At 55.8% G+C, this 26,055-nt stretch overlaps 8 protein-coding genes across 8 annotated transcripts; 4 read left to right on the top strand and 4 right to left on the bottom strand.

The window, feature by feature from the left end:
• Positions 1-6,229: 6,229 nt before the first annotated feature.
• DCS_00471 (uncharacterized protein) lies at positions 6,230-7,201 on the top strand (the record flags this gene model as incomplete). The annotated part of the gene is made up of 1 exon (XM_040797810.1): positions 6,230-7,201. The coding sequence occupies one exon, from the start codon at positions 6,230-6,232 to the stop codon at positions 7,199-7,201; it is 972 nt and encodes a 323-aa protein (XP_040658693.1).
• A 2,989-nt stretch (positions 7,202-10,190) lies between these two features.
• Positions 10,191-12,705, top strand: DCS_00470 (MutL-like protein; the record flags this gene model as incomplete). The annotated part of the gene is made up of 3 exons (XM_040797809.1): positions 10,191-10,520; positions 10,579-10,758; positions 10,864-12,705. 3 exons carry the CDS (start codon positions 10,191-10,193, stop codon positions 12,703-12,705), a joined length of 2,352 nt encoding a protein of 783 aa, XP_040658692.1.
• A 165-nt stretch (positions 12,706-12,870) lies between these two features.
• DCS_00469 (uncharacterized protein) lies at positions 12,871-14,926 on the bottom strand (the record flags this gene model as incomplete). The annotated part of the gene is made up of 2 exons (XM_040797808.1): positions 12,871-14,469; positions 14,537-14,926. The coding sequence occupies 2 exons, from the start codon at positions 14,924-14,926 to the stop codon at positions 12,871-12,873; spliced, it is 1,989 nt and encodes a 662-aa protein (XP_040658691.1).
• A 1,696-nt stretch (positions 14,927-16,622) lies between these two features.
• DCS_00468 (uncharacterized protein) lies at positions 16,623-19,629 on the top strand (the record flags this gene model as incomplete). The annotated part of the gene is made up of 8 exons (XM_040797807.1): positions 16,623-16,628; positions 16,740-16,749; positions 16,797-16,834; positions 16,914-17,904; positions 17,958-18,026; positions 18,170-18,355; positions 18,411-18,785; positions 18,842-19,629. The coding sequence occupies 8 exons, from the start codon at positions 16,623-16,625 to the stop codon at positions 19,627-19,629; spliced, it is 2,463 nt and encodes an 820-aa protein (XP_040658690.1).
• A 197-nt stretch (positions 19,630-19,826) lies between these two features.
• DCS_00467 (uncharacterized protein) lies at positions 19,827-20,768 on the bottom strand (the record flags this gene model as incomplete). Its single annotated transcript, XM_040797806.1, has 3 exons — positions 19,827-20,347; positions 20,447-20,586; positions 20,686-20,768. 3 exons carry the CDS (start codon positions 20,766-20,768, stop codon positions 19,827-19,829), a joined length of 744 nt encoding a protein of 247 aa, XP_040658689.1.
• Positions 20,769-21,245: 477 nt separating this feature from the next.
• On the bottom strand, positions 21,246-23,234 carry DCS_00466 (ABC transporter domain containing protein; the record flags this gene model as incomplete). The annotated part of the gene is made up of 1 exon (XM_040797805.1): positions 21,246-23,234. One exon carries the CDS (start codon positions 23,232-23,234, stop codon positions 21,246-21,248), a length of 1,989 nt encoding a protein of 662 aa, XP_040658688.1.
• A 620-nt stretch (positions 23,235-23,854) lies between these two features.
• DCS_00465 (proteasome maturation factor) lies at positions 23,855-24,292 on the top strand (the record flags this gene model as incomplete). The annotated part of the gene is made up of 1 exon (XM_040797804.1): positions 23,855-24,292. The coding sequence occupies one exon, from the start codon at positions 23,855-23,857 to the stop codon at positions 24,290-24,292; it is 438 nt and encodes a 145-aa protein (XP_040658687.1).
• A 734-nt stretch (positions 24,293-25,026) lies between these two features.
• DCS_00464 (uncharacterized protein) lies at positions 25,027-25,944 on the bottom strand (the record flags this gene model as incomplete). The annotated part of the gene is made up of 2 exons (XM_040797803.1): positions 25,027-25,187; positions 25,278-25,944. 2 exons carry the CDS (start codon positions 25,942-25,944, stop codon positions 25,027-25,029), a joined length of 828 nt encoding a protein of 275 aa, XP_040658686.1.
• Between the last annotated feature and the right edge of the window lie 111 nt (positions 25,945-26,055).

The raw sequence follows: 26,055 nt of genomic DNA, 5'->3' as shown, positions 1-26,055 counted from the left end.
CTTGACATATGAACACACCACGTTCAATATAACCAATGCAGTTAGTGGTTTCTGCTCAGGCTTCCGGGGTAAAAGACCCTCACACATTCGACCTCGTACAGTATACGAAGCTGTACTTGAGAATCGTGCAAAGTACACATTATCGCGCCAACGTTCAATATTGTGTCTCCCATCCACGTGCCGATCTCCGAGGAAGTCCTAGCCGAGCAAGATATGCACAAGTGCTCCGTACACGAAAACTTAATGCAAAAGAGGAGTCTTGGGGGGTGGAGCTACCTGGCCGCTCCGGATCTCGAATGTTCTGCGTCGACCCCGTGGTGCGTGTCACGACAACGTTAGCATCGTCGAGTCACAGTGCCAACGACGGTCGCCGAAATGCCCGCCATATTTCCGAAGGGAGAAGTCGTCCGGGTTGTTCAGCAAAGCAGAGAGACTCTCCATGGTCAGGGCTCATGCACCCAAGTCCCGGAACGGCATGTCTCCGTTGCATCGTATCCAACCTCGTCAGTCCTTAGCAGCCCGAAAAGCAGGCTGATCAGCCTGGCAACAATCTTCCAACCCTTGACGAGTCGTGCTCGTACTCGGATGCAGAAAGCTTTTTTAACAAGGATGGATATCGACGCAGGGTTATGGCAAGCAGAGACATAATCAGCAGAGGTGAAGCGATCGGAGAGGGGAAGCGGCTGGACACATGGCCTTGACCAGAATCGAAAATGATGGCCCGTCAGCATCATCATTGACATCGACTTGTTGGACCGTTGACCTCATTCTGGGTTCCATCCAAGTCATGTCTGATTGGCAAGATTGTGCAGATCCAACACCTCAACGAAAACGCAGCCGTTGCTCGCAGCCTCGACGAGCGATGATTCTCTGCCCCGGTGTCAACGCAAGGCCAAAGCTTGCGGGTAATGCGACGTCATTCATGGTTTACAAGTGCTGCGAGCTTGAAGCTACATACAATCTCGGCGGCATCCGGATTCCGCGTTCGAGCAGGAAAACAGCGCGGGAAGAGCCAGGCAGTTGGATGTACTGGTTTATTGGATGAATACGCCTTACAGAATTTGAGTCCTGGATTGCGTGGCAGACTGGACACCCATGCGCAACTGCTGCTCCATCGAATCACACATACAGTACGGAGTACGGAGTACAATCATCAGGTTACCCACGCGCACAAAGCCCCAAGTGGTGTACATGCAAAGTGTGACGCAGGAATGTTCCGGGTATGATCAGCTACCGCCACTGGAGGATGTTTGACGAATGAATTCATACTGGGCTGGCCGCAGCGCAACACCCCTGCACCTATCCGCCGCATGCCCTGCTTGCCACTTCTCGCCGGGGACGGGCGGGGAAGGCATGGGTGTTGCAGGGTCGCACCGGTCAGCTTTACCCGCGGACCGCCCGTTGGCTGGTTCGTCGACCCCGTCGGTGCTTCAAACCCTGGGCCCTTGGGACGGCGCGCCGGATCTTAAATGGCGGGTGGATCTTGGATTCCCGTCGTCGGGACCGCCCTTTGTGCGGTTGCGTTGCGTACAATCCAACTTACACATGCGCCTACCTACAACCTACGTGTAAGTGCTAATTACTACACTACTGCACACTCGTACCCAAGTACATGTATCTGCACGGTACGGAGTGCTATGCGTACACCTAGCACGAAATTGAAGGGTTGCTTTGATAGCTGACGGATCATGACCGACGGGGATGCCGTCAGTCGTCCTCGAGCCAGCTGTCAATCCAGAGACGTGGGCCGTCTTTGCAAATCACCAGTGTTATTACCTACCACTCCATCGACGAGCGCAACGCTGTACATGTGCGAACAAGGTGTCGCTGGCCAATACTCCTTTTCCCTGCCGCCCATGGTTGCGCCTAAACGTTTACCATTCTCATCCTATCTGGGCCAATTTAGGAGGTAATTACGGACTGGGGAGTATCCATAATACTCCTCATCAATCCACCGGAGGCTTGTGGCGTCGAGGGAGTCGGAAAAATATAGCCATACAAACACTCAAATTCGATGGATTGGCGCCCGTCCTTTTTCATACCCGCACAGGCGTTCATTCGGCACGGCTCCTGGCGTGACCATCTGCCGCAGCGTCTGCGTCGTGGCTGGCACCAGGTTGTGCAGGTTGAGCAGGAACCGAGCATGACTGACAGCGTGCTGAGCCGAGGAAACACAAAACTGCCAAGCAATTCTCCCGGGATAAGCGCAACTCCATGCTGCGACGCAGAGAGACGCGAATCTGAGGGGACAAGCCCCCAAACTTTCCTCACCACCTGAACATCTCCGAAACATTCATGCCAAGCTGGACGCGGAGTTTTATAGCAAGCTGCCGGGCCCTGTATCGAGCATGCCACCTCCTGATGCCAATTCGAGACCGTGCTGCCGGGAGCCACGATCATCAGCAACGAGCTCGTCGAAGAAGAAAAAAAAGATCCCTGGTGGAATCGCTCGCCAAATCCGTTGCGTCCAACGTCCCAAACGACACCAGCCTGGAGCCCACCGTGCTGCTCGTTTGTTGGTGTTAGCAAAGGACTGTGCTGTATCATACGTTTTCGCGACTCGGTAAATCCCGTAACACGTCGGTGGCCATTCCACCCAGACTCATTCATCCGTGGAACGAGCTCACACCCCCCCTTCATGTCTTTTCCTTCAGCCGCAAGCCATTCAAGAATAGATAACAGAGTCCAAGCCAACGAGTGGGTTGTGGCACGCAGCCTCGTTCTGGCCCAGATCTACTTACACCTGGTTGAGCAGAATGCCTGCGATTGCCTGAAAGCCACCTGCTTGCTTGACTTTATCATCGCTGGCTGGTTGGCTACCTCGGTTTGTTTGTCGAGGCCAACCCGCGGGAGAGGAGTGGTATGCCGACTGGGCCCGACACACATCGTTCGCAATGTCCACTACCCATGTCCAGGACATCTTTCCTGACTCCTGACTCCATCCTCACGACTCCCCCCCCCCCCGGACCTAGGCCGTCACGCCGATACCTAATTGCCCACCGGATCGCTCCACCAACGGCTGGCGGGTTCAAGGTCCCCTCGGGTCGACGTTTCCCGAATTGACTGTGTCTGTGACAGCCCAAGGCTCTCGAGACGCGTTTTGCAGTGCCGTGATTGGGCTTGTTTGCTTTTGCCAGCCATGGGCGAGCCACGAGTGGGAGTTTGAGTGGACCTTCATCTGAGATGTCTTGTGCTTACTCGGGCAGCCCTGGCTTGAACCTTCATCCACGTCATCTTTTCATCATGTGTGCCGGCCGGTTTGAGCTCGGTGTATCCCACACTTACATACAACTTTGCCTTGGAGAGGCATCCCTGTCGGCACCTACAGTACAAGTACACCTACCGGAGTACATGTATTGTAGACAGACACCTTGCCCCTTGCACGCGCAGCAGCGGCCGCGTCGAGGGCAGTGCGCTGCCAACGCATTGGTAAGGCGAACAAGACGCCGCTGCCAAGCGCATAAGACGGCTGGATGGGCGGGAGATGACTCCAATCACGTCCGCCTTCCAGAATCATTCTCTTCACTTCACCATATCCATTCGGTCCCGGTACTCGTACATGGTCCCGGCATGAGTCTCTGCGACTACCCACCCGGTCGGCAGCCACACCACTTTCCTACATGCGTATCCCGGGACCCCTAGCATGGCAATTCCAACCCATCCATCTACCTGTGCGGAGTACTTGTACTTGCATTCTGCAGATACAATTACTCCGTACACCTCCTTTGCTTCTCGGCTCCTTTGCGGGAGACGTCCGCCGCCGCGATACCTGCTCGGCTCCCGATCCCGAAACTGACACCAGCCGGATCTTTTACGAGCGAGGTGACGCACCTGCACGCGCTCACCCATCTGCTGGGAGCACCTACTTGTCCCGTACGCGGCTCTCTCGTACAGTCTGTGCTCATCCTCGTTTCTATCCACCACGCACACACGCCCCCAGTCATAGCCGCTGCCGCGTGTCTTATTGCAAGCCCCAAATCTCACACCCCAAATTCATCCAACCAACCCATCATCCACGCCCTTTGCTCGAGACAAAACGGAGAATTGTCTGATGGGACGGGCAAGGTATCTCCGTGGCATAACACACTCAATCCTTGGCCATAACCCACTCTGCAGACTGCGACCGGGGCTATCGTTGGCAATTCCGGCGGCCCATGACTAGACTACCTTGCTCGTTCTTCATACAGAAGTCGCACAAAATCCGACCGCGAGCCTCCAGGTCCGAACCGTCGCCTTGACACTTTGTGTTTCGCTGTCCGACTGTCGTCTGATTCGCAGTTTCCGTCGACTCAAGCCATCGTTTCGCCTCCATCCCCGTGAGTTCTCGCCAACTTGCGGTAGTTGTCGTTCTTCGGCAACGCTCAACCGCTTCCTTCTCGCCCCCCGACATCTCGGCAACCACCGACAGGACCGCATGCCGTATCACGACAGTTGTGAAATCCGTTCGCGGTAGTAATACTGTGCTGCATTTTGTTTCACACCAGCTACCGCCAGGCCGGAGTCCGACCTCATCCTATATTCGCTTCGCTGCTGCCCGAGTACTCAACCATCGGTTCTCACTCTTGGCCGTCTTTTCGCTTCGTCCTTCGTCGACTGCGCACAATCTGGTCGAATCGTCTTTGCTCGTACCCTGCATACGAAGCTACTGGGGTCGGGGTGAAGTTCTGCCCAACGAGCCTGGCATTGGAGGTGAGGCGTCCTTGCCTACCAACTCTACTTCCTACACTGCCTCGACTTTTCGATCCTCAATATTCGGACTATTGCATCTACATACGACTTGGGTCGGAGTGCAACGCCTTGGGCTTCCCGCAGGATTATTTTTTCCCTTGGAATCCTATCGCAGCACATCGAGAGAGAGGACACAAGGAAGGATCAAATCAGCATTTCGCACAAAAGCCTAGAACGAACGTTTTGCAGGACTGACATCGTGATCGTGTCGTAACACGCAGCCAAACGACGGAAGAACGGCGGCCGCCAGCGGGGACGAGGGGAGCGCGCAAACCCACCCTGAAGACTTACAGAAACGTTCCATCCATGCTGTCCGTAAGCCAGTCTCTCGATTCCACCTCGCTTCCCCTCGGCCAGCGTCCGGGCTTATCCAACCTGGCTAGCAGTCTGGGCTGGGATATCAAACGAACAGAGTCGGAGGCGCCTGTTCGCTTTCGGGCGTATCCCTCTCCGCCCATGTCAGGCTCGCCCCCTCCTCCGCCCCAGTCTGGTCGAGAAGCAAACGATCGGGGCCAGGGTACGATTCTGTACCCTAGTCCACTCCGTCAGGATGCCTACCGAGAGAGGGCGGTACGGCAACCACAGCTCGACGGCCGACAACAGCTGCCACCGCCACTTCCACCATCGCACCCCTATCCCCGAGAGCCATCACGAAGGCATTTCGACTCTCACAGGCCAGCGGAACCGATGACGCGAGAGTCGTTGTATTCTTCACCGGAACAGCACGGGATGCAGCAGGGAGGCTATCAACAACAGTACGCAGCCATGACTGGACATGTCCCTGAAGGCGCTTATTCGATCACGGCCAGAGCCACGTCGCTCGAAAACCAATCATTCCCCTCCCCAAAGTCTCAGAGGAAAACCAAAGGCCATGTTGCCTCTGCCTGCGTGCCTTGCAAACGGGCTCATCTTCGGTAAGCCACACCGAATTTTCCTCTCATGATTGCCACCTATCCTAACGACATGTCTACTAGATGTGATGGTACGTACTTCTCGTTCGGCTGAGCCTGATTTTATTTTGTTGCATGACGATCTTTTGTCGCCATATTCGTCTTTGCTGTAGACAGGGCACTGGCCAAGCACAGGCCTTAACCGGGTGTTCCGACACCTTTCAGAGCAGGTGCAACAATGTCCCAATCGTTGCCACCAGCCGGCGAGGGTTTTGAGCCATGCGATTTTGTTGAATTGGGATGCCTGGCACAAGCTTGACGTTTTCAGCTGGTACAGAACAGTGTTGCGGTTTGCTGACCACTTGACAGCTCAAAGACCTTGTTCTAGATGCTTGAGCAATGGCAAGGAGGACGCATGCGTGGATGTTCAGCACAAAAAAAGAGGCAGACCCCGGCTGAGAGAGGATCGAGACGCTCGCTACGATCCGCTACGTCCTCATTACCCGGATATATCACATCGAAGACCACCAAACATCTATCCCTCTGGCGCTTCCGGGACGCCGCGGCTCGATGATGGCCAACAACGACAGCAGCTGTATCGACCGCTTGACATGCCCACCGCTGACCAGCTTGTGCACGAACAGCTGGAAAGGGGACAGGGTGCGAACCGCTACGAGTCACAGACTTATACGGCTGGGCCACCGGAACCTGTTGCGTACCTGACGATGGGGATGGAGTTTGCCAAGGCTTCCTCGACATTTCTTGACGCCATTGGCTCCGTGAGCGTACTGGGCAGAAAGCTGAGTGACCTTATCGTTCATGACGAGGTTGAACGGATCTTCCACCTTCAGAACCAACTTTCTGGAGAGCAGAAACGGAGAGAGCCAAACTATCTACCGCCCATACTCGGACACAGCGGCCAGGCAATTCAGGGGGTGGGCTTCAGCACGACCGAGGTGACGCGATTTCCGATGATCATTCAGGAGCAGCTGACGTTTATCGGACCCGACGGATATGCAAGGCCGCATACGCTCCGCCTAGGTCTCGGAAAGGAAGGATCCTTCTTCTTCGTGATCATGCTGCTGAATAAACAACATCGAAATTCGTATCCGCAGACGTTGAATCTTGCAGCGACGTCGTATCACGCGCCTCCGAGTCCTCGAACAGCGCTTGCGCGCGCCCCTAGCTCTGCACACTTCAATCCGGTTCGAAACCGGCTCGGCGAGAGTTTTTCGCAGGGGCGGTCGCCTTTGAGCCTGCAGGACCAGAGGAACCGGCCGACAGGTAATGCGGGTATGGGCGGCCAGACGCATGCGGCAGCTACCGCGTATGGCCCATCGACCGACCGGAATGCATATCAAGGGCCATCTCCGGGCCAGCCATTTCGGGATGTTGGCCGAAGCGAAACATCATGCTCGGTGGGCCAAATGCTATCCCAAAACTATCAGCTACCTCCCATTCGACGGCACTCGGAAAATGAGGCCTTTCAAGGCCAGCAAGGGCGGCCACGGGATGACCGGTATTGTCGAGTCGATATCAGAGGGTTGATTGATAAACCTGAAGAGTCCGATGAGCCTCGATAACAGCCATCGTCTCCTTTTTCGGCTCGCTGAGTTACAAACACGCATGCCTGCGTGAGAGGACGGGCGATTTTGTGCTTGCATTCGAGCTAGGGCGCTTGCGTGTGTCTGATAGACCTGGGCCTACGAATTTGGATTTTACAGCAGCATGAGTCGGACTCAGACCTGCGCATACCGGGCAGCAGCAGCTAGTTCGACCATGAAGCGAGGCGGGCATGACCTGAAACAGTTGACCAGGAATACGATGGTTGGTGCCCTCGATAATTCGCCCGCGTCGATGAGGAGAACATCAAGCCTCAGGCTAGGAGTGCGGTGTCAAGCTACATTACATCCTGGGCATTGGCAGACATTCGGCATCCGTTCGTCTGTGTGATTGTGCAATTGGGTGGTGCAGGGAGGTGTGTTGCGCATTCAGCTATGTAGGTCAAGGCATTGTATTTTCCAAAGCAACATCCTGAAATTGGCAAGCCGCCGCCGCCCATTGGCGCAAGGTTTGGTTGACAGCTCAAGCAACCTCAGTCAGACCCTCCTCCCCTCATATTTGAACTAATGCTTGAATGAGCCTGTAGGCCGCTGCGTAGCCGCCGAGTTCCACTGCAATGACGTGCCCAATCCGTTGGCCGATCGATCTCCAATTCCCCTGAAACGATCGATCGCAGTTGGCAATGTAGCGGCGGTCCCGGCACGGTTAAAACCAACAATCAACTGGAGCCAGTCTACAGATTGGAACTTTATGAGTGCGAACTCTCAACGACATTGTCCTATATCGCCGCTATCCACTGAGTAAATGAGTTGCCATGCGTGATGGGACGAACGACCAAGCTTTCCTCCCCCATCAACCGCCCAATGTACATGTTCGAGTGCGTACCGTAAAACAACTCCGTTTCAACTGCGATGACGGCCAAGTTGTCTGTGCAATAATTTCTGCCTGCTGGTATGTCGCCCGTATCGAAGAGCCAGCATGCCGGCCGACCTCGCCGCACCTTCTCTGTAAGAACTTGCAGCGCTTCCACCCGTACCGCCTCCATTGTTTCACTTGCCGCCGAGCCTGTGCTACGGGGTTGCTGACAATCAAGATCTCTGACAAGCCGTTTGGAATATGCACCTACCTATACGGCTTGAACACCCCATATAAGGACTCTTTCACTCTCCCCAGATGGGGGGAAATTTCAACAGATCTTTCCAATACTTTAACCTCCTTATAACAACACGTATACTTAAATTCACCGAGACAACTGTTACTATGTGTCAGAGCTTCTTTGAACTAACGTACTACCTCTGCATCCACCCCTCCGTATCTGATCCCATACGGCGCTATATATACTGTCCAGGAGTTGAGCAAGGTACGACGAAGATATGTGACCCAATAATTGCCGACCATGATAAAGTCAAAATTGAGGAGACCATGTGTCCTGAATGTCTTCAGGTGAAGTCAGTTTTATATCATAGATCTGGCTTGCACAGTCATGACTAACATCTTCCAGCGGATCCTAATGCTGGTCTTCGATATTACGAGTACTCCATTGTCAGAATTTGAATACGTCTAGAGGCACGCCACTATATCGTGAGCTCTTCGTATAGGCGGACTATTATGACAACCGTTCAGGAAACGCTTGGGAGGACGCCATGTGGGTGGGAAGTAATATACTCTCGTTGAGGACAACTATGCACGTGCAAGATTCAATGTTTCAAACATCTCATCCTCTCAAGTGACTCACGGTCGATGGGGGATCACGTCATACTTTGTCCCCACCGCTTTCCCCTTTGCCAGTCACCCTCACGAATATTGCGTTCTTCCTGTCGTGTAAGCTGTCTAGTCCGGCAACGACCGGAACCCTGACTGGCGATTGATAAAGCAATCTGCTCTACCGCTCAAGATTTACACCAAGCATATAATCGAAATGCTTCGCTAGAGACTTTCGACACAAACTTCAACAAATGTAAATAATGATTCGGCAACTTCCAGCAGAACGGGGAAAATTTATCGTTCGGACACGCCCCTGGTAGGACGAGCCAGGGTAGCGAGCGATTCTCCCGCCTGCGCAGTATTCAGTAATTAGCCATACTGACCGACCGACGAGGAATGCCGTGTTGACTGTGATGATATTCCTCGCACCCCTATTCCGGGGGAGTTTCAGAGTGTTGAATTCTTTCATAATGTCGTTGATAACATCGGCGCAATTGGTTGAATGCTGTCTCGCTCCTCAATACTGATGAATTTGGCCGCAACAAGTTGTCCAGGCTTTCCCGTAGCCTTGTACACATCACCAAGGCTTCCCTTGCCGAGAAGCCCCGATATATGCCTGGAGCGGGCTCTTGGTCAACTTGAGAGAATTATGCGATACGTGCCTGCATCTTTTATGCCAGTGACTGTCCTAGTTTGGTCGATCGGTTTGCGGCATCACGCTGCTGCTGCAACACTCCTGTCGACGTCAAGTGGTTGGGAGTTCGAGCCAATTTGCAAGTATAAATGGCAATGAGATTCAAAGGCAGTGCCGCATCAATGTCGGGCCCGGTATCAAAATCTGATGTGTTCAGTAACGCATACATGTAAAGAGGTATTAGTTGCAAGCATGCCCATGCTCGCTGCAGTTTCATCAGTACGGGTACTGTTGTGCCGGCCTTTTGGCACATTCATTGTACATTCACATTTGCACCTTGAAAGAAGGTACTTAGTGGTTGGAGTGCGCTGTACTCCGTAAATCAGTACCTACCTAGTAGTACACAGTATTACTCCCTACTAGGTGCTATTATGAAGTAAGTACAAGTACATACTTATGTGGGCGTTTAAGCGCAGTAAGTATTCATGTTCTTAATCCGTACTCTCCGTACGTACAAGTACTTGTACTTACAGTACGTACACTTACCTGTACTTATGTAGTTAGTGTTTGTACGGAGTACACCTAAGTACTCCGTAGATTCTACTGTATTACTGTACGTCCTCTGCTTGTACATGTACAGGCTCATTAGACATAATCACGTGACTCCGCGAATGCTTCGTGTCGTTCTACGTTTGGGACTTGTCTCACGAACAACGACAGCTGACGACGTCGCCACATCCGGTTTGCCTCTGCCGTTCGATGAGGTTTGCGTCACCCGATTCACTTGTCATTGTGCTGTGTTCTTGTCCCAGATCACTTGGGCAACTGAAGAGGCAACATCAACCTATTCTGCGTCAAGCTTCGGTACCCAGACTGAGCTGGCACGTCTCGAAGAATGCTATCGAAATAGAATGGTCGACAGCATGGATATCGACAGCCCAGGTGGCAAGAGAAAGGCAGAAGATGAGCCGGAGGATCCCCGGCCCGCACGTCGGATAAGAGTAAAGCTCCTCCGTCTGTCGTTGTGCGATATCGGCGATACTAAATCCCAATTCACAGGCGCTAGACCCCGACGTTGTCAACAAGATTGCCGCAGGAGAAATCATTGTTGCACCCGTCCATGCGCTCAAGGAGCTCATAGAAAACGCCGTAGATGCTGGCTCGACGGCTTTGGATATTGTGGTCAAGGATGGCGGCTTGAAGCTGCTGCAGCTCACCGACAATGGCTGTGGAATTCAGGTGAGGATTGCCTGACATAAATCAAAAGTGTAGCCTCGACGGTGGTTAATAGCGCAAAAGAAAGAAGATCTGTCGATTTTATGCGAACGCCACACGACGTCAAAGATCACCGCCTTCGAAGACCTCACCGCCATCGGCACCTACGGTTTCCGCGGCGAGGCCCTGGCAAGTATTAGCCACATTGCCCATCTGAGCGTCACCACGAAGACAAAAGATTCCGACTCCGCCTGGCGTGCCCATTACCTGGACGGTATGCTCTCACCACCCAAGCCCGGACAACCCACGGACCCGAAACGGGTCGCTGGTCGGCCGGGGACGAAGATTACCGTCGAGGACTTGTTCTTCAACATGCCCACACGACGTAGAGCTTTTCGGTCCTACAGCGATGAGTTTAACAAAATCATCGACATGGTTGGCCGCTACGCCGTCCATTGCGCAGGCGTCGGCTTCACCTGCAAGAAGGCGACCGAATCGTACAGCCTATCGATACCAGCCCAGGCCACGCCTACCGATAGAATACGGCAGATATACGGCGGCAGCGTCGCGAATGAGCTTGTTCAGTTTTCAACATCAGACGACCGCTGGGGGTACAGTGTTCACGCCCTCGTCACCAATGCAAACTATCACATCAAAAAGACGATATTCTTGCTCTTCATCAACCACCGCGCCGTGGAATCGACCAACATGAAGAAAGCCATCGAGCTGGTCTACGCCAGCTATCTGCCCAAGGGCGGTCACCCATTCATATACCTGAGCCTGGAGATTGACCCGGCGAGGGTGGATGTGAATGTCCATCCCACCAAGAGGGAGGTGCATTTTCTGAACGAGGATGAGATTACTCAGCACCTATGTGGCCGGATCGAGGACGAGCTCGCGGCTGTTGACACGAGCCGCACCTTCAAGACCCAAATGCTTCTACCTGGTGCTAAGCCGGTGGATGATTCTCCCGCGGACGATTCCACGACGCCCAAGGTCATGGTCACAGGCAAGCGGAGGAGGAACTCAAACGAACTTGTCCGGACGGACCAGTCTCTACGAAAGATCACAAGCATGCTACACGTCGAACCGGGGGATGGCTTCAAGCCCAGCGTGGGCGATGAGCTGCCGCCTTCGGCCCCCGAAGACATCAAATATGGAGTCAGCGATCGCGAGCCAATCAACTGTCGCCTCCGGAGCGTCAAGGAGCTTCGAAGCGAGGTTCGCGAAGATACGCACCCCGAGCTTTGCGAAATTATTGGATCTCATTCCTTTGTCGGTGTGGTGGATGAAAGGAGAAGACTGGCAGCGATACAAAGCGGTGTCAAGCTGTATCTGATTGATTATGGACATGCCTGCTACGACTACCTGTATCAACTATGCCTCACCGATTTTGGAAACTTCGGCACCATCCGGTTTAGCCCCCCGCTGGCGCTGCGGGACCTCCTGACCATGGCGGCCGAGACGGAGAAGACGATGCTAGGGGCGGCGGACGAAGAGTTTGATGTCGAAGCCGTCGTGGAGAGGGTGCTAGGACGGCTCGTCGAGCGGCGGGAGATGCTCCAGGAGTACTTCTCGCTCGAGATCTCTCCGGCAGGGGAGCTCATCTCCATCCCCCTCCTGGTCAAGGGCTACACGCCGTCCATGGCAAAAATGCCCCAGTTCCTCCTCCGGCTGGGTCCGAACGTCGACTGGGCGGACGAGAAAGGATGCTTTGCTACATTCCTGAAGGAACTCGCGACCTTTTACGTCCCCGAGCAACTCCCGACGGAGTCGGGCGAGGGGTCTGCACCAGACGTAGAGCTCGCGAACGACACCAGGACGAGGAGACAGCATGTTCGCTGGGCCGTCGAGCACATTTTCTTCCCTGCCTTTAAGGCGCGACTGGTGGCGACCAAGGCGCTCATGGAGGACGGCATTCTTGAAGTGGCCGATTTGAAAGGGCTATATCGGGTGTTTGAGAGATGCTGATGTTGCTTCTTAGCGCTGAGCTGTCACGATAGGCATGCCGAATATAGTTTGTGTCATTGAATTGCTACCTAGTAGCGAGAGCAGTTTTTCTTTCCTCCCAACAGGGGAACGCCTAGATTTTGTTTCTCACAGCCCGACCGGTTCGTGTCCTTGTAGCAAGCATCGTTACATCATGGATGGTTTGTGCTTCTTCTTGTACGCCAAGAAGCGATCCAAGTTCTTCAACACCTCGTCGGCTCTGCTTCTCAACTCTGCATTCTTGACCCGGTCGACGGACTTTACCATCGCGCGGACCTTGGGCAGCGCCTCCTCGAGACGCGACATAAAGTTGTCCTTCCAGAAGACATCCTTGTCACAGGCGTGGTTCTCGTCGGCGTAGATGTCCAGCATCTGGTTCAGGGCTTCGACGGCATCGGCGGCGGGCGCGCGGGGCAGATGACCGAGGAGAGTGAGGTAAAAATTGCCGATGTCGCGGTTCCGGCTCGCCGGGGCGGGATCGAGGGCGAGTTGGCCAAGGACGCCAATGCACTTGACGCCGAGGCTTTGGAGGGGGTCTGCTTTGTTGTTGGCCTCGTCCTGAGCCGCTCGATAGTCGGCGGAGCCAGACATGTAGAGGGAGATGAACTTTTTGTGCTCATCGGCGGCAACGGGGGCTTCGGCCCCCAAACTGCGCGAGAGGGCCCATGCAAGGCTCGTCGCCTCCGTCGCGCGTTCGAGGTCGGCCGTATCTCTGGACAAGATAGTCGTGACGGCATGGACCCAGATATTATGGCCGGAGGGCGTCCAGGCCTTTTTGATACCAGCATTCTGCTCGTCCGTGAAGTCAAAGAGAGAGACGGACCAGGCGAGGTTGGTGAGGACGGTGAGGGCGTGACCCTGCAGTCTCATGGTGCGTTCATCGACATCGGACAGGTTGATGATGGAAAGCAGCCCCGATACAGTTTCCTGCAACAAGGCTTTCAGCGCCGGGAAGTCATTGATGCCGTCGTCGTCGTCGTCGTCGTCAGCACCGGTGACCATGGCCATATCGGCTTCCATCTCGTCCTCGTCCATCTCGTCGTCGTCGTCATCCTCGCCCATCTCGTCGTCCTCATCCATCATGTCGTCCTCATCCTCGTCCTCGTCCATGCCGCCGTCGGCCTCGGCCTCCTCGGAGGCATTGCCCCCGTTGGCCTCCCGAGATCCGCCGGGGTTCGCGCTGAGGTTCGCGCAGATTGACGCCAGAGTTTCCAGGGCGAGCTCTTGCTGCTCGACGATGTTGGGCCAATCGGTGCCTGCTGGGGGCTCGGTAATGCTGCTGACAGAGTTTGTGAGGGTGGGTATCAGGGCTGCGTCATCGGCGTTGGGAATGCGAGGAGGGTGTTCCAACGTGTTCAAGGAGGCAAATATGTTGTGCAGGACGGCGCAGGCACGGACACCATCATTTCCTCGGTCGTTTTTCATCGCCATCATGGTCTCGAAGCACTGGTGGCCTCCGGAGGCGATCATCTTCTCCGCAAGCTGCACGTTGTCTTCGCAGAGAACGATGAGGCATCCCAGAGAGTCAGCACGAAGGTTTCGATGGCCGCCACCACGACAGACGAGAGTGAAGAGCAGCTGCAAAATGGTGTCGGTGGTGCCGATGACTTCGAGCATCTCGTCGCCTGCCTCGGCGAGGGCGGTCAAGAGGGAGACGATGGAGGCGGTCATGCGAAGCATAAAGCCGTTCTCTTCGCCTGAGGCTTCGAAGAGCGACGTTCCGCTCGACGGGACCCTTTTCACGAGCTGGTAGGGGCATGGTCAACATTGGGGTCGCCCGAGAATTGGGAGGGAAAGGTAAGGGCGAACTCACAATCTCGGCAGCAGAGGCGATGGCGGTCATAATTTCTTGCCTGAAGAGGTGAACGCAGAAGTCTTCCTCCTCCTCCATGGCAAGCAGCTTGAGTATTTCCCATCCGGCGGCGCGACTTTCGACAGCGGGATGGGCGAGGGTCTGGGTCAAGATGGTGTGGACGACCTGCTCACGCAGAAGCAGCTTTCGGCATTTTGTCTCCCGGACGAAGTTGGAGACGGCGACGGCGGCGGCCGTTCGGGCACCGGCATCGTCACTCTGAAGTTGCCTCATGACGGGCACTATTTTGCTCTCACGCAGAGCAATGAGCTCAGGATCCGACGGCGGTTTGACCTGCCTCGCTTCGAGGCGGTCGCCGTGTGCTCCCCTGCTGCGCCTGGACTTGGCCATGACGGCTGGCTGTGAAATTGGGACCGTGGTCTGTCACAAGTCCCGTCTTGTCGACGGTTGCCCGCGGCGACTTGGGGTTGCCGTTAGGGGGGGGGGGGCAAAGTAGGTACAGGTGCAGGTGGTTGTGCGTGTGCAGGTACGTATGGATGCAGATCTTCGTGCTTGTATCTGTATGTGTAGAGATGCAAACAAGCGTATGTGGAAATAAATGCCGTGTACTCCGTACAAGTAGATGTATTTAAACTCCCTTTCAGAGATGAGGGACCGGAGTTGGAGAAGTTGGTGAGAAGAATGAAATTTTATGGGCCGCCGACGTAAGTAAACAATGCCAGGGACGACGAGCGGGGACAATGTGTAGTTGCAGTTGTGGATACAGTGCAAGTACAGTAGGTATTTAAATCTATTATGGTGTTGAGAATTAATACTGGGCACCAAGTCGTGTACTAGGTAATAATATCCATCCGTTTACTCCGTACTCCGTACACTATTACTCGTACGTACAGTAGTTGTACTGTACTCCGTACTCCGTACAGAGTACTTAGTTAATTACGGAATACTTACTCTACCTGTACAAATAATAAGCAAGTACACGTACGGAGCACTTGTGATGAGGCCTATTGTCCGGTATTTTATTATCGTGCCCCACCTTAGCTCTCGGGCGGTCATGTGTCAAGTCAGTACGGAGTATTAATACTTACTTAGTTGTACTTGGTAGTACATCTTAGTTGGTGTACAGTAAGTACAGGCTTGACGTCGGTGGCTCGCAACGTCGCTGACTGCAGCATGCAGCTACAAGCAATTACTACTTACAGTACTCCGTACTCCGTACGTGCATTGAGGTTGGTAATGGGCCATGCAGGATACATGTACCCTTTACAACGAGAAGGTATTCGGAAGTCTAGGTACAAGTACATTTACAGTACACACATCTACACACATGCCCCTTGAACCTTATGTAACCGCGGGCAGCTAATTAAGGCGTCATCAGCGCTCCATGCTGCAACGCCGTATGGGCGGTTAGCGCGCACCTACTCTGTTCTTGTACATGGATGTGAGGCTGCGATTACAAGCAAGTACTGTACAGTAAGTACCTACACCGTGCACTTGCAGCGCTGCCTACGGCATTCAGTACTTGCATGTAATAGTTGCAACATTGAACTGATACCGAATGGTTTCTCTCTGAAAGCTCAGATGAAGCCAGTTCAGTAGTATTCCTACTCCATGCCGATAATACACGATACTCCGTACATCCATCTCATTGTAGAAACATGTAGTCTTCGTCATATCCAAGCTCCCTCGCTCCGTCTATTGGTCGCATGAAGGCCTATCAATCAATCGCCCGTTCCTGGCCACATCCTGTCCAGCTTTGCCTGCCAACAACTTGCTGTCGTTGTATGGCAATACTTCTGCCCATCAACCACTCCGTCTGCATGTGCCGAGAGTATGAGGTAACATTCCGTAGAAGGCCTGGGTTTCGCTGGTGCGACTGCTGTAGGTGAATGGATGTACTTTCTACGGAGTCATGTGAACAAGTACAATACTGGCACTGTCTAAGGGGTATCTGAAACGTACCTAGCCTACCGCACTCGGTTAGAGAGCTCAAAGAGAGCTCCAAACACCAAACGGAGTACCTACGCCTACGACTTTAGATGTACCAACATATCATTTCTCAAGTACATGTACTAAAGTCGTTATAATGAGAGTGACTTATGCGGGATACTAGGTACATCCATTTTGCCCCCTCGGCCCGCTGTAACTGTTAGGTCAGAAATAATTCACCTACAAGTAAGTACTTGTACGCTACGGAGAACAGCTGCTGAGAAGTAAGTACTATGCGGAGTACATGTACAGTACTTCAGTTAGAATACAGAGTACAGTACTCCGTACTCCGTACAACTACCTCCCAAGGTAGGTACCTCAAGCTACCATCTTCAGCATAGAATAAGTACCATACGGAGTATTATTACACTACGCACCGTATCCGTAGCCATATCCGTCTTCGTCCCTCGGACCTCGTGCTGCACACCTCCTTCTTGCCCAGCAGCCATCATCCTCTGCAACGTCTGTGACTCTCCGTCCAGCCGGAACGCCATCTCTCTCACCTCGTCTCCCACCCGAGCTCGTCCATTTTCGAACCGTCCTCGCTTCCATCCTCTTGCCTCATTCCTTGCGACAGCAACCGCGTCGCGCGATCCCGGCCTCTCGTCTCCCCCAAGACGAAAGCCGAAATGTGACGACGACCTGCCTCGCCGACGCCGCTCTTCTCTCCCCTATTTCTCTTCTTCTCTCCCCTCCTCCTCCCCTCCCCTTCTCCTCCCCTCTTCCCCTCCCCACTTCTTCCCCCCCCCGCCAGGGGGCTATCTGTCCCATGCCGCCCTGGTTGACTCGAAAGTTTTGGCCACGCGCCGACGAAGAAATGGCCAAGAAGGATGATGACCTGAGAGTAACAAGGTTCTCGAAGCGTCCTCCCACTTCCGCCTCATGGAAGGCCGCCCGCATGCCTCGTCGGCGCTGGGTTGTGCGCCTCGTCGCTCTCGCCTTGATTGTTGCCTTCGCCATCTACCTCCTCGGCAGCGCCCTTCGCTTCGGCATCTCCTCCCTTACTTTTCTTCTTCATGGACGGAACAGCCTGGGCGATCCTTTCCAGGAACTGCTCGTCTCGAATGTGCATCCAGAAACGACCGAGCCCGATGCCGCTGGCAAGAGGGGCAACTACAATGGGCCACCGACATTTCCGGAACTGGCCACCTCCCTCCAGTCGCTGTCGACATCGTTTGAGAGGTTCAACGGGAAAGGTGATGTCCTGTTCATCGCTGCGAGCCTCTCCAGTGCAGCGACCTTGCTGCCTGTCGCTTGCCTGATGGCCTTGGAGGACCAAAGCAATGTTCATTTCGCCTTCATGGGGAGAACTTCCATCCCCGTGAAGGAGCTGCTCAAGATTAACGGCATCGACGACACATGCCCAATAAAGATGCACGGTACGAACCCTGGCCGAGCTGAAGCCCTCGACACGCACTAACGCAACTTCCAGATGCCAGGCCTGACCATGCCGACTCCTCAAGCGACGCTCGCATGTCAAACGCCGCCACCCGCGCCTTGCGTAAGCTTCATTCTTATCTTGACTTGCCCTGCCCTGCCCTGCCCTGCCCTGCCCTGCCCTGCCCTGCCTTGAAGTTCTTTGTCTAGGCGCAATTGGTAGTGCGGGTTCATATACGTATTACAGCGCTGACGTCCTTGCCGCAGATCACATTCACAGATACACCCAACCAGCCGCCATCCTCGTCGACTCCACCGCCGCAGAATATGCCTATTTCCTGCAAGCAGCACGTTTCCACGTCCGATCCATGTCGACGACGCTCATCGAGCTCCCAGAGAGACCAGGAAAGCGCCTGTCCTGGATCACAAAGTTGGACGCTTCGGCGCTGGCAGGTGGGAAAAGGCGTCCCGTAATTCCTACCAGAACCGGCTCCTAACCACCTCGCAGCTTGGAACAAAGTTCATTTTGATATTCTCATTCATGCTCCTGCCACCGGAACCGGAAACCTGAGGAGACTGCTTCGGTCCATATCCTATGCAGACCTAGGCGGTCATGAGGTGCCGCATATCACTCTCGAACTTCCGAGTGCCGTCGAAGCACCGCTGGAGTCCTTCTTGGCTACGTACCAATGGCCGCCAGTGGCCCCCGGTAGCAAGCCCGCGCGACAGATGATCACCTTGCGACGCCGCATTCCGCAGCAAAGGCTGACTCCGGAGCAGAGCTCGGTCCGGTTCCTCGAGTCGTTCTGGCCCCTGGACCCTGCTCATACTCACGTCCTCGTCCTGTCGCCCCACACGGAAATAACGCCCCAGTTCTTCCATTGTACGTCGCTCGCCAGTCTCCCAAGCCACTTGCCAGTGACTCTAACGTGCGCCCAGATGTCAAATTCGCGCTCCTATCCCGACGACATTCCAAAAATGCGATAAAACAGGGCTATGTGAACAAGATGATGGGGCTGAGTTTGTCGGTACCAAGCACCTTGCTCGATGGCGTGGAGCGATTCACACCCCCCAAGCCTACGTGGAAGGACCAGAAAGAGGCAGAGGAGACGGCCTTCCTCTGGCAGGCGCCGATCAGTGATGCCGTCGTCTTCATGGGCGAGGCCTGGATTGAGCTCCACGGCTACATCTCGCAGGTGATTGACAGGCAGAGCTCAAGCTCGCCGTTGCCAGCCATGCTGGCCAAGAAGGAGGTTGGCGTAAAATACCCCGCATGGATGGAATACGCGCTGCAGCTGTCACGTATCCGGGGTTACGTTACCCTGTACCCAAGCAAGAAAACGGCGGTCGCTCTGGTCGGCGTCCACACCGACTTACCCGATATCCCAGAGGAGCACCTAGGGAAGGCTGCGGCGAAAAGGAAGGGGGCCAAGGGTCTGACAGACGAGGCCAGCGACATGTACTTCGATGCCGAGTCGCCCGTCGACATGTTAGAAACGCTGCCGAAGAAGGATGAGCAACAGGTGGTCATGAATCTGCCCGTGCTTTCGTGGGATGGAAGTCAAAAGAGCATGGACGTTCTCGGCGTGGATGCGAGCCAATACGCCGAGGAGTTTCGTCGCGAGGTTGGGCATTGTTCCGGAAAGGAAAGCCAAGGAAGCTCGGTCAAGACGGCGGACAAGAAGCTTGCCCGGGATCTGTTTTGTGATTTCCAGGGCAAGACATAGACTGCGCTGTCGAGAGCCGGGTTTGCCATGGCAGCTCGCCTGGCTGGCGCTGTTAAATATTTCTCACTTGTAAATTTTCTCTCCTTTAGGGTGTATTTCGGTATGAGCGCATCATATGGGTCGAGCTCCTAGACACCAGCATGTTTCGTGTTGCGTATTGCGTCTGCCGAGCTGAGTCGGCAAAAGGCGTCGTGTATTCATAATATGTACAAATACTCATCGTCATGGGAGGGCCGAAGTTTGGTGACCACGAGCAGTACGATGCATGTACCAATGATGCACGTGGCCAGCAAGGCCAGAACCTGGACAGGACGTTCGTGCCAGTTAGTGCTTGCTCTCCTTGAGGCTGCACGAGCAAACTCACCAGCTGGGTCCTCCACCCCGACTGGACAATCGCCATCCTCTGGCTGTACTTGTGCATCGTTTCTAAGGGCATACGCCTCGGTCAGCATTCCTGGCTCGCGACAGGCCGCACAAGCAGGTGGTCGTCGACGCGCTCGCTCACTGATGTAGTTCCCGAAGCCCATGAAGAGGGTGACGACGCTCAGAGCCCAGAATATAGCGCCGAGGGGTTTAGCCATGCGGCGTTCGAGGTCGGTGGGCTGGTGCGTGAGGTGGAAGGAGAGAGTGATGGCGATGGCGACAACGGCCATGTAGAGGGCGAGCCGGAGCGAGGAGAGAAACGCTTCGCCAGCACCCGGGTCAGCATCGCTTCTCGCTTCAATCATTACGAAATTTTATTCCCTCCTCCTCCTCATCCTCCTCGTATTCGGGCTTGCAGCTTCAAGCAAGGGGGGGTGAAAACGGGGTGGCATACTTCGCTCATTGGCACAGTGATCACGCGCATCACTAGACGCGTTCTCGACGATCAACGGCGACGCTGCTGGCCATCGCAGATACTCGTAGATGAACGAGGACGGACGACCAGTGGTGGCATCATGGGTGAGAGAGCTGGCTCTGGTTGCGGGTGCGTCGGTTAGCATGAGCTCCTACAGCGTGTAGCCGGCGACCTTGACATTTTGGAGGGGGGGGGGGGCGGCGCGGTACACTACCTACCGTGGCACCGCGTCGGACGAGGTGCGCCCCGTGCGCAGGGAATGTGTGACATCCTCACCCTCGACACAGCCGGTTCGTGACATGGTCCGTCGGCTGGAGCGAGGGAGGGGACTTTGATGTTTGAGGAATGAGGTTGTTGATGATGCACCCAGTTGCGGTGGGTTAGAGAGAGCGAATGGCTGGCTGGCTGGCTTGGCGAGCTGTTACGCGAACACGTGCTTCCTTGGTACTCGGCTCCAACACAATTGTTTTCTGACCGAAATAATTCATTCATTCAAACGAACGAAGGCATCGATGTTGATACTGGGTTCACAAGCGACGAGTTGAACCAGGTATCGCCTGAAGCGGCAGGGTTGAACCCGCCAATCTATATACCAATCCAGTGACCCTCAATGAACATATGCATGCCATGCCAGGTCCTACAATATATGCAGCCACGATATCAACAAAAACGGACCAGATCAAGTCCTTCCTCAGGAAAATGCCCCTCGCAGCCACCTAGGTGGCTCAGAAGAGCCCCAAGCATCCAAGCTCTAAGCTTCATATCTACTTCTGGCTGCTCAGCTAGTCCGGAATCCCCAAACGTCAGACCACCGTCGCTCGCCCTCTCGCAGCGGTCCCTCCAACCGACCAAACCTCGCCGGTCGCCCGGTGTTCGCCTCGGGGAGGCACACCCACTCCCGAACACAATCGGGAACCTCCTCCTTGACATGGGCGATGCAGATGAGTGCTTGCCGATCCGTAAGACCGTGCACAACGGCGGTGCCTGAGCGGCCCAACTCGCTATCCACGACGACGCCGGCGCGGTGCGTTTTCGTCTCGCCTTCGGTGAGGAACAAGGTGCACTTGTCCCGGACGGCATCGTCCATGCCACTGAAGGCCTCGTCAAGGACGACAATTTCGGGGCTCTTGATGACGGACCGGAGGAAGAGTGCGACCCGCTGGGCGGAAAAGGAGACCTCGCCGAAGAGGTAGTCGTCCGCCCAGCGTAGATCCAGAGCATCTCCGCCCGCCGACGCCGACGCAGATGCCGACGCCGACGCAGATGCCGACGCCGACTCTGCCGGGTTCGGGCACAGCTCCGGCGCAAACCAACGCAGGGCCGCGTCAACTCTCTGTCTCGCCACGGCGTCAAGCTTGGGACGGGCCCCAAAGGTATCCGCCCAGGCGTTCTCGACTACCTGTCGGAGGCTATGGCCGCGCGGCATGTGCTCGTGAACCTCGGGACTGGAGTGGCCGATGCGGGATTGGATATCCCAAAACGTTAGCGGCCGGATGCCGGAACCCGGCTCGGGAAGACGATGACGACCGAAGAGCTTGATGGGCATCGAATACGTCTGCGGGTGGTCGGAGCTCAACAACGAGACGATCGTCGTTTTGCCTGAGCCGTTTGGTCCGAAGACACCCCATCGCTCGCCTCGGCGAACTGTCCATACCATGCCCAATTTCGTGCCCTGGCTTGTCTGTTGCGACCAGTTGCCGAGAGCAATCTTGTCGCCGTACCGGACCTGGCAGCCGTCCATCTCCACCAAAGGCTCCGCGTCAGTATTTGTCACGCTAGAGACTTGCGAGAATGATTGTTCTGTCGTCTTCGTTTCGATGTGCGAACCTTTGGTCGACAGGACACGACCAACTTCGTGAAGGGCTTGGCACGGTAGCTTCTCATCCTCGAGGAGCTCTCCCTTGTCAACGCCGCGAAGGTACTTTTTCAGTCCATCGAGCACTTGCTGCTTGGGGCCCATTGATGCCACCTGGCAATCTGTTCTGAGATATACGAGATGCGTGATCCATTCAGGCAATGGGTCTTGGGGTCTTGCACTCAGTATCAGCCGCGGGTTCGCCTTCTGGGCCAGCGACTTGAGCAGAGGGCTGAGGCCGGAGACTGTCGGGGGGTCGAGTCCCATGAAGGGCTCGTCCAGCAACAAAACTTCCGGCCTCGTCAGCAGCGCGCGCGCAATCCGTGCTCGCCTTCCCTGGCCGTTGCTGAGAAAAGAGACGGGCAGGTCGAGCAGATGGTGAAGGTGCAGGTCCTTGACGACCCGTTCCAGGAGCTCCGTCGAGATGGCTTCTTCGTCATTCTCCGGAGGCACCTTGAGCGGGTTGAGCTCCGTATTCCCCACGAGAAAGTCCCGCAGCGAGAAGTCGGTTATCTCTCGCCTCGACTCATACCTCGCAGAAAGGTACGCCGACCCGGTGACGCCTCCACCCGCCAGCCCGCCAGCGCCATTCTCGGCAGAGAATCCAACATAACGCACTGCTTTCTGGGGGATCCTCAGCCGCGGCGCAATCTCGCCCTGGGACAGGTAGGGGAAGGACCTCGCCGTCGGGGGTTCACAGAGCAAACGTCCGCGCAGGAGCTGAAGGAAAGTGGTCTTGCCGGAGAGCGAAGGACCGACGACACACCAGTTGTGCGGCACCGGTGAATGCGACGGAATCTCAAAGGAGAGGTCACTAAAGAGCGGAGGATTCGGGTGAGACGAGGGTTGGGAGCTGGGGTGGTGCCTGTAAAAGGTGCCGTGGGCGATGCGGATGATGGGGAGGCGGGCCATGGTGCTGATAGCGTGCCCGACGTGAGAGGAGTTTTTCACACATAACCATACATGGCGCAGGCCTGCTATCTTGATCAAGTCATGGATGGAAAAGCAAGCAAAGAGCAATGGAGATAAGAATGGTTTGGATGGGCGTTTCAGGAGTGATGATGACTTCACCAGCCTCGTCGGCGTCGTGGGTTGAGGTGGAGCAGAGAGGTTCCAGTGGAGCAAGTAACTACAGTACATGTGCTTGTACTCCGTACATAGGTACGTAAGGAAGTACAGTACTTACAGTAGCTGTATCTGACCCCATCCAAGCAAGTATCCAAGTACTTGTACCCTACCTGGTTAGACGCTATCCTGACGTGGGCCATTGGCAGCCTGGCTCACGACGCGGCCAGCTTCCAGCTTCACCACCAAGGCTATCAACACCATCACCACCACCAACCCCATCTACAGACCATCCATACCCAGCGCTGCATCGCCAAAGCAGGCGCGACGTCCGGTCTCTCCTTACAGTCAATAAACAACGCCCGCTGTCAATTCCTCTGCCTCGCCGCCGTCGACCGCCAAGATGGTAAGCGACGTTCCCCCAATTGCACCGAGTGCTCGCAGCGGCTGACCAAGTCCATCAGTCCATGCGGATCGTCCCCTCGCACGATAACCCGTCCTCCTTCTCGCACAACTCGTCGGCCCCCTCTGCCCCGGGCATCCACGACACTCTCCGCCACGGCGTCGGCCCCTCGCCTCATGACGCGGCCGCCAACAAGCCCGCCTCGGCCCACCCCCTCGAGGCCCGACTCAAGAACTGGGAGGCCACGCAGGAGGCGGTCCGAATGGAGACCCTTCGACGGACCTTTGGCATCGCCGAGCCGGTCCGCCGCGGAATGGAACTGAAGATTGTCCGCGACGGCGAGTGGCGGCCCATGGCCCTCGGCGGCCGTCTGCCCAGCGTCCACGAGGACATCCTGAGGGGAAGGGAGGATACAATCACGTGGGAGGATGTCTTTACCGGTGACGAGATGAGGGGTGTCGTTGGCGTCCACGATGAGATGGAGAAGAAGCTCAAGATATGATGCAGAGCGACACGCTCAGTAACAGTAGTGGCAACAACCAGCGGTTGAAAAGGCAGCCCATGCATACCTGCACATGATCATGCATGTATATCATACAACGAGAATAAGAACCATGGACGGAGCCAATACGATGACGAGAGGCAAAGGGACACTCGGACAGTTCGATGGAATGGTCGGTAGAAACGTGTAAGCGTGATTCTATCCTGCTATGGACATGACTGTCATTTGTCGACAACACCAACCTCCCCTCGGCCCAAAAAAAACCCATTCATGACCGCAAGGGCCTCCAAGAAGAGGCAAAAATGGACATGGTGAAATACATTTGTACAAATCGAGTAGGCGCATATACTGTAGACTCGGCTTCCCTCCGTTCTCGGCGGTCATGCGTGCGTGCGTGCGCCCGCGTGCAAGTGCGGTGCGTGATTCTGACGGTTCCTGTCCATGGCCGTGGCCTTGGTGATTGTGGACCAAAGGAAACTGATGGTATGCATTAGTGAATGCATCGTGGGGTGGCCGCCGTCCGTGTCGCCAGCGTCTCTGTGGTGAAGGGACATTCATTGCTCTCGGCCGTTTTTTCTGCCTTGTCAACGACCCGCCGACGGCCGGGGGGGGGGGGGGTAGAGCCGCGAGGGGTCGAGCTCGAGGTTTGATGAGGTGATTTCGCTTCGGCGGGCAAGGCATCACTTGTCGCGCCAGTGCCCGTGTGAGCGTATGCCACCAGGGGGGGCAACGGCTCATAATATGACGCAGCAGCGGCTCCCCCCGCCAGCACGCTGGCCGTCGGCGCTACCGGCGGCGAGACTCTTGCTGCCGGACTTTGGCTCTTCGTCGTCGAGGTCGGCAGGGCGAATGCTCATGTGGATGACGTTGGGGCTCTCGGTGCCGAACTGATATTCTGCAGGCTCATCAGCACACGAAGGGAAAGATGAAAGCAGGAAGGAGGAGGAAAGCGGGTGCAACGATGGAGGGTCGGGCGGACACTCACTCTTGAGCTGCTCCTTGTCGTCCAACAGTTTTCCGAAGTGGATGAGGCGAATGCTGCTGGGACTCGCCGGCTTGGCCTCCCAGTCGCTCCGCCACTCTCGCAAGATGAGCTCCTTCAAGGTGTAGACGCTGATGCTGAAGGGGTCCGGCCGGCCGCTCTCCGTCTCGTCCGGCACCACGACGTTTCTCCTGGCAAGGTATTTGGCGTCGAGCTTGTACGGGTGACGGCCGCCCGACGTCAGCAGGAGCGTGATGTTGCAGACGGGGCCGCCATCGGTTCCGCCCGGGGCGACGGCTCTGACGTCGTCTTGGGCCGGGCCGATGGCCATGGAATCGCTCGCCTCCTTGGACGGCGGTGGCGGCACAGGCTCGTCCCAGGCGTCGGTCGCCACCGACGGTTGCGATCGTCCGTCCGTCTCCACCTTGACGGGCAGCTCGGAATGACGGGGGGAGCTCCGGTGAGGATTCGCCGTCGACTCGGGTGGCGGTTGTCGGTCGGCGGCGGCGGCGGCGGCGTCGTCGTCGTCCACGTCCACGTCAGGGCGAGCCGGGTCTTGTCGGTTGTCCGTCGACTGGGTCATGTTTTCCATGGGGACGGCATCGGTGGGTTGGCCGAGGCAAGGAGGGCGGCTGGAGGTGGTGTTGCCACCGATGGTTGTCGGTTCCATCGCTTTCGGTGCTCACGAGACCGCCGTGACGGGTTCGCACCAGCGAGGAGGCCGAGGTGGAGGGGGAGGGAGGGGAGGGAACTAAGCGGGCAGACCCGACTCAATTCATGC

The sequence above is a fragment of the Drechmeria coniospora genome, chromosome 01 (assembly GCF_001625195.1).
Source record: "Drechmeria coniospora strain ARSEF 6962 chromosome 01, whole genome shotgun sequence".
Taxonomy (NCBI): Eukaryota; Fungi; Ascomycota; class Sordariomycetes; order Hypocreales; family Ophiocordycipitaceae; genus Drechmeria; species Drechmeria coniospora.
This window is presented reverse-complemented; position numbering and strand designations above follow the sequence as displayed.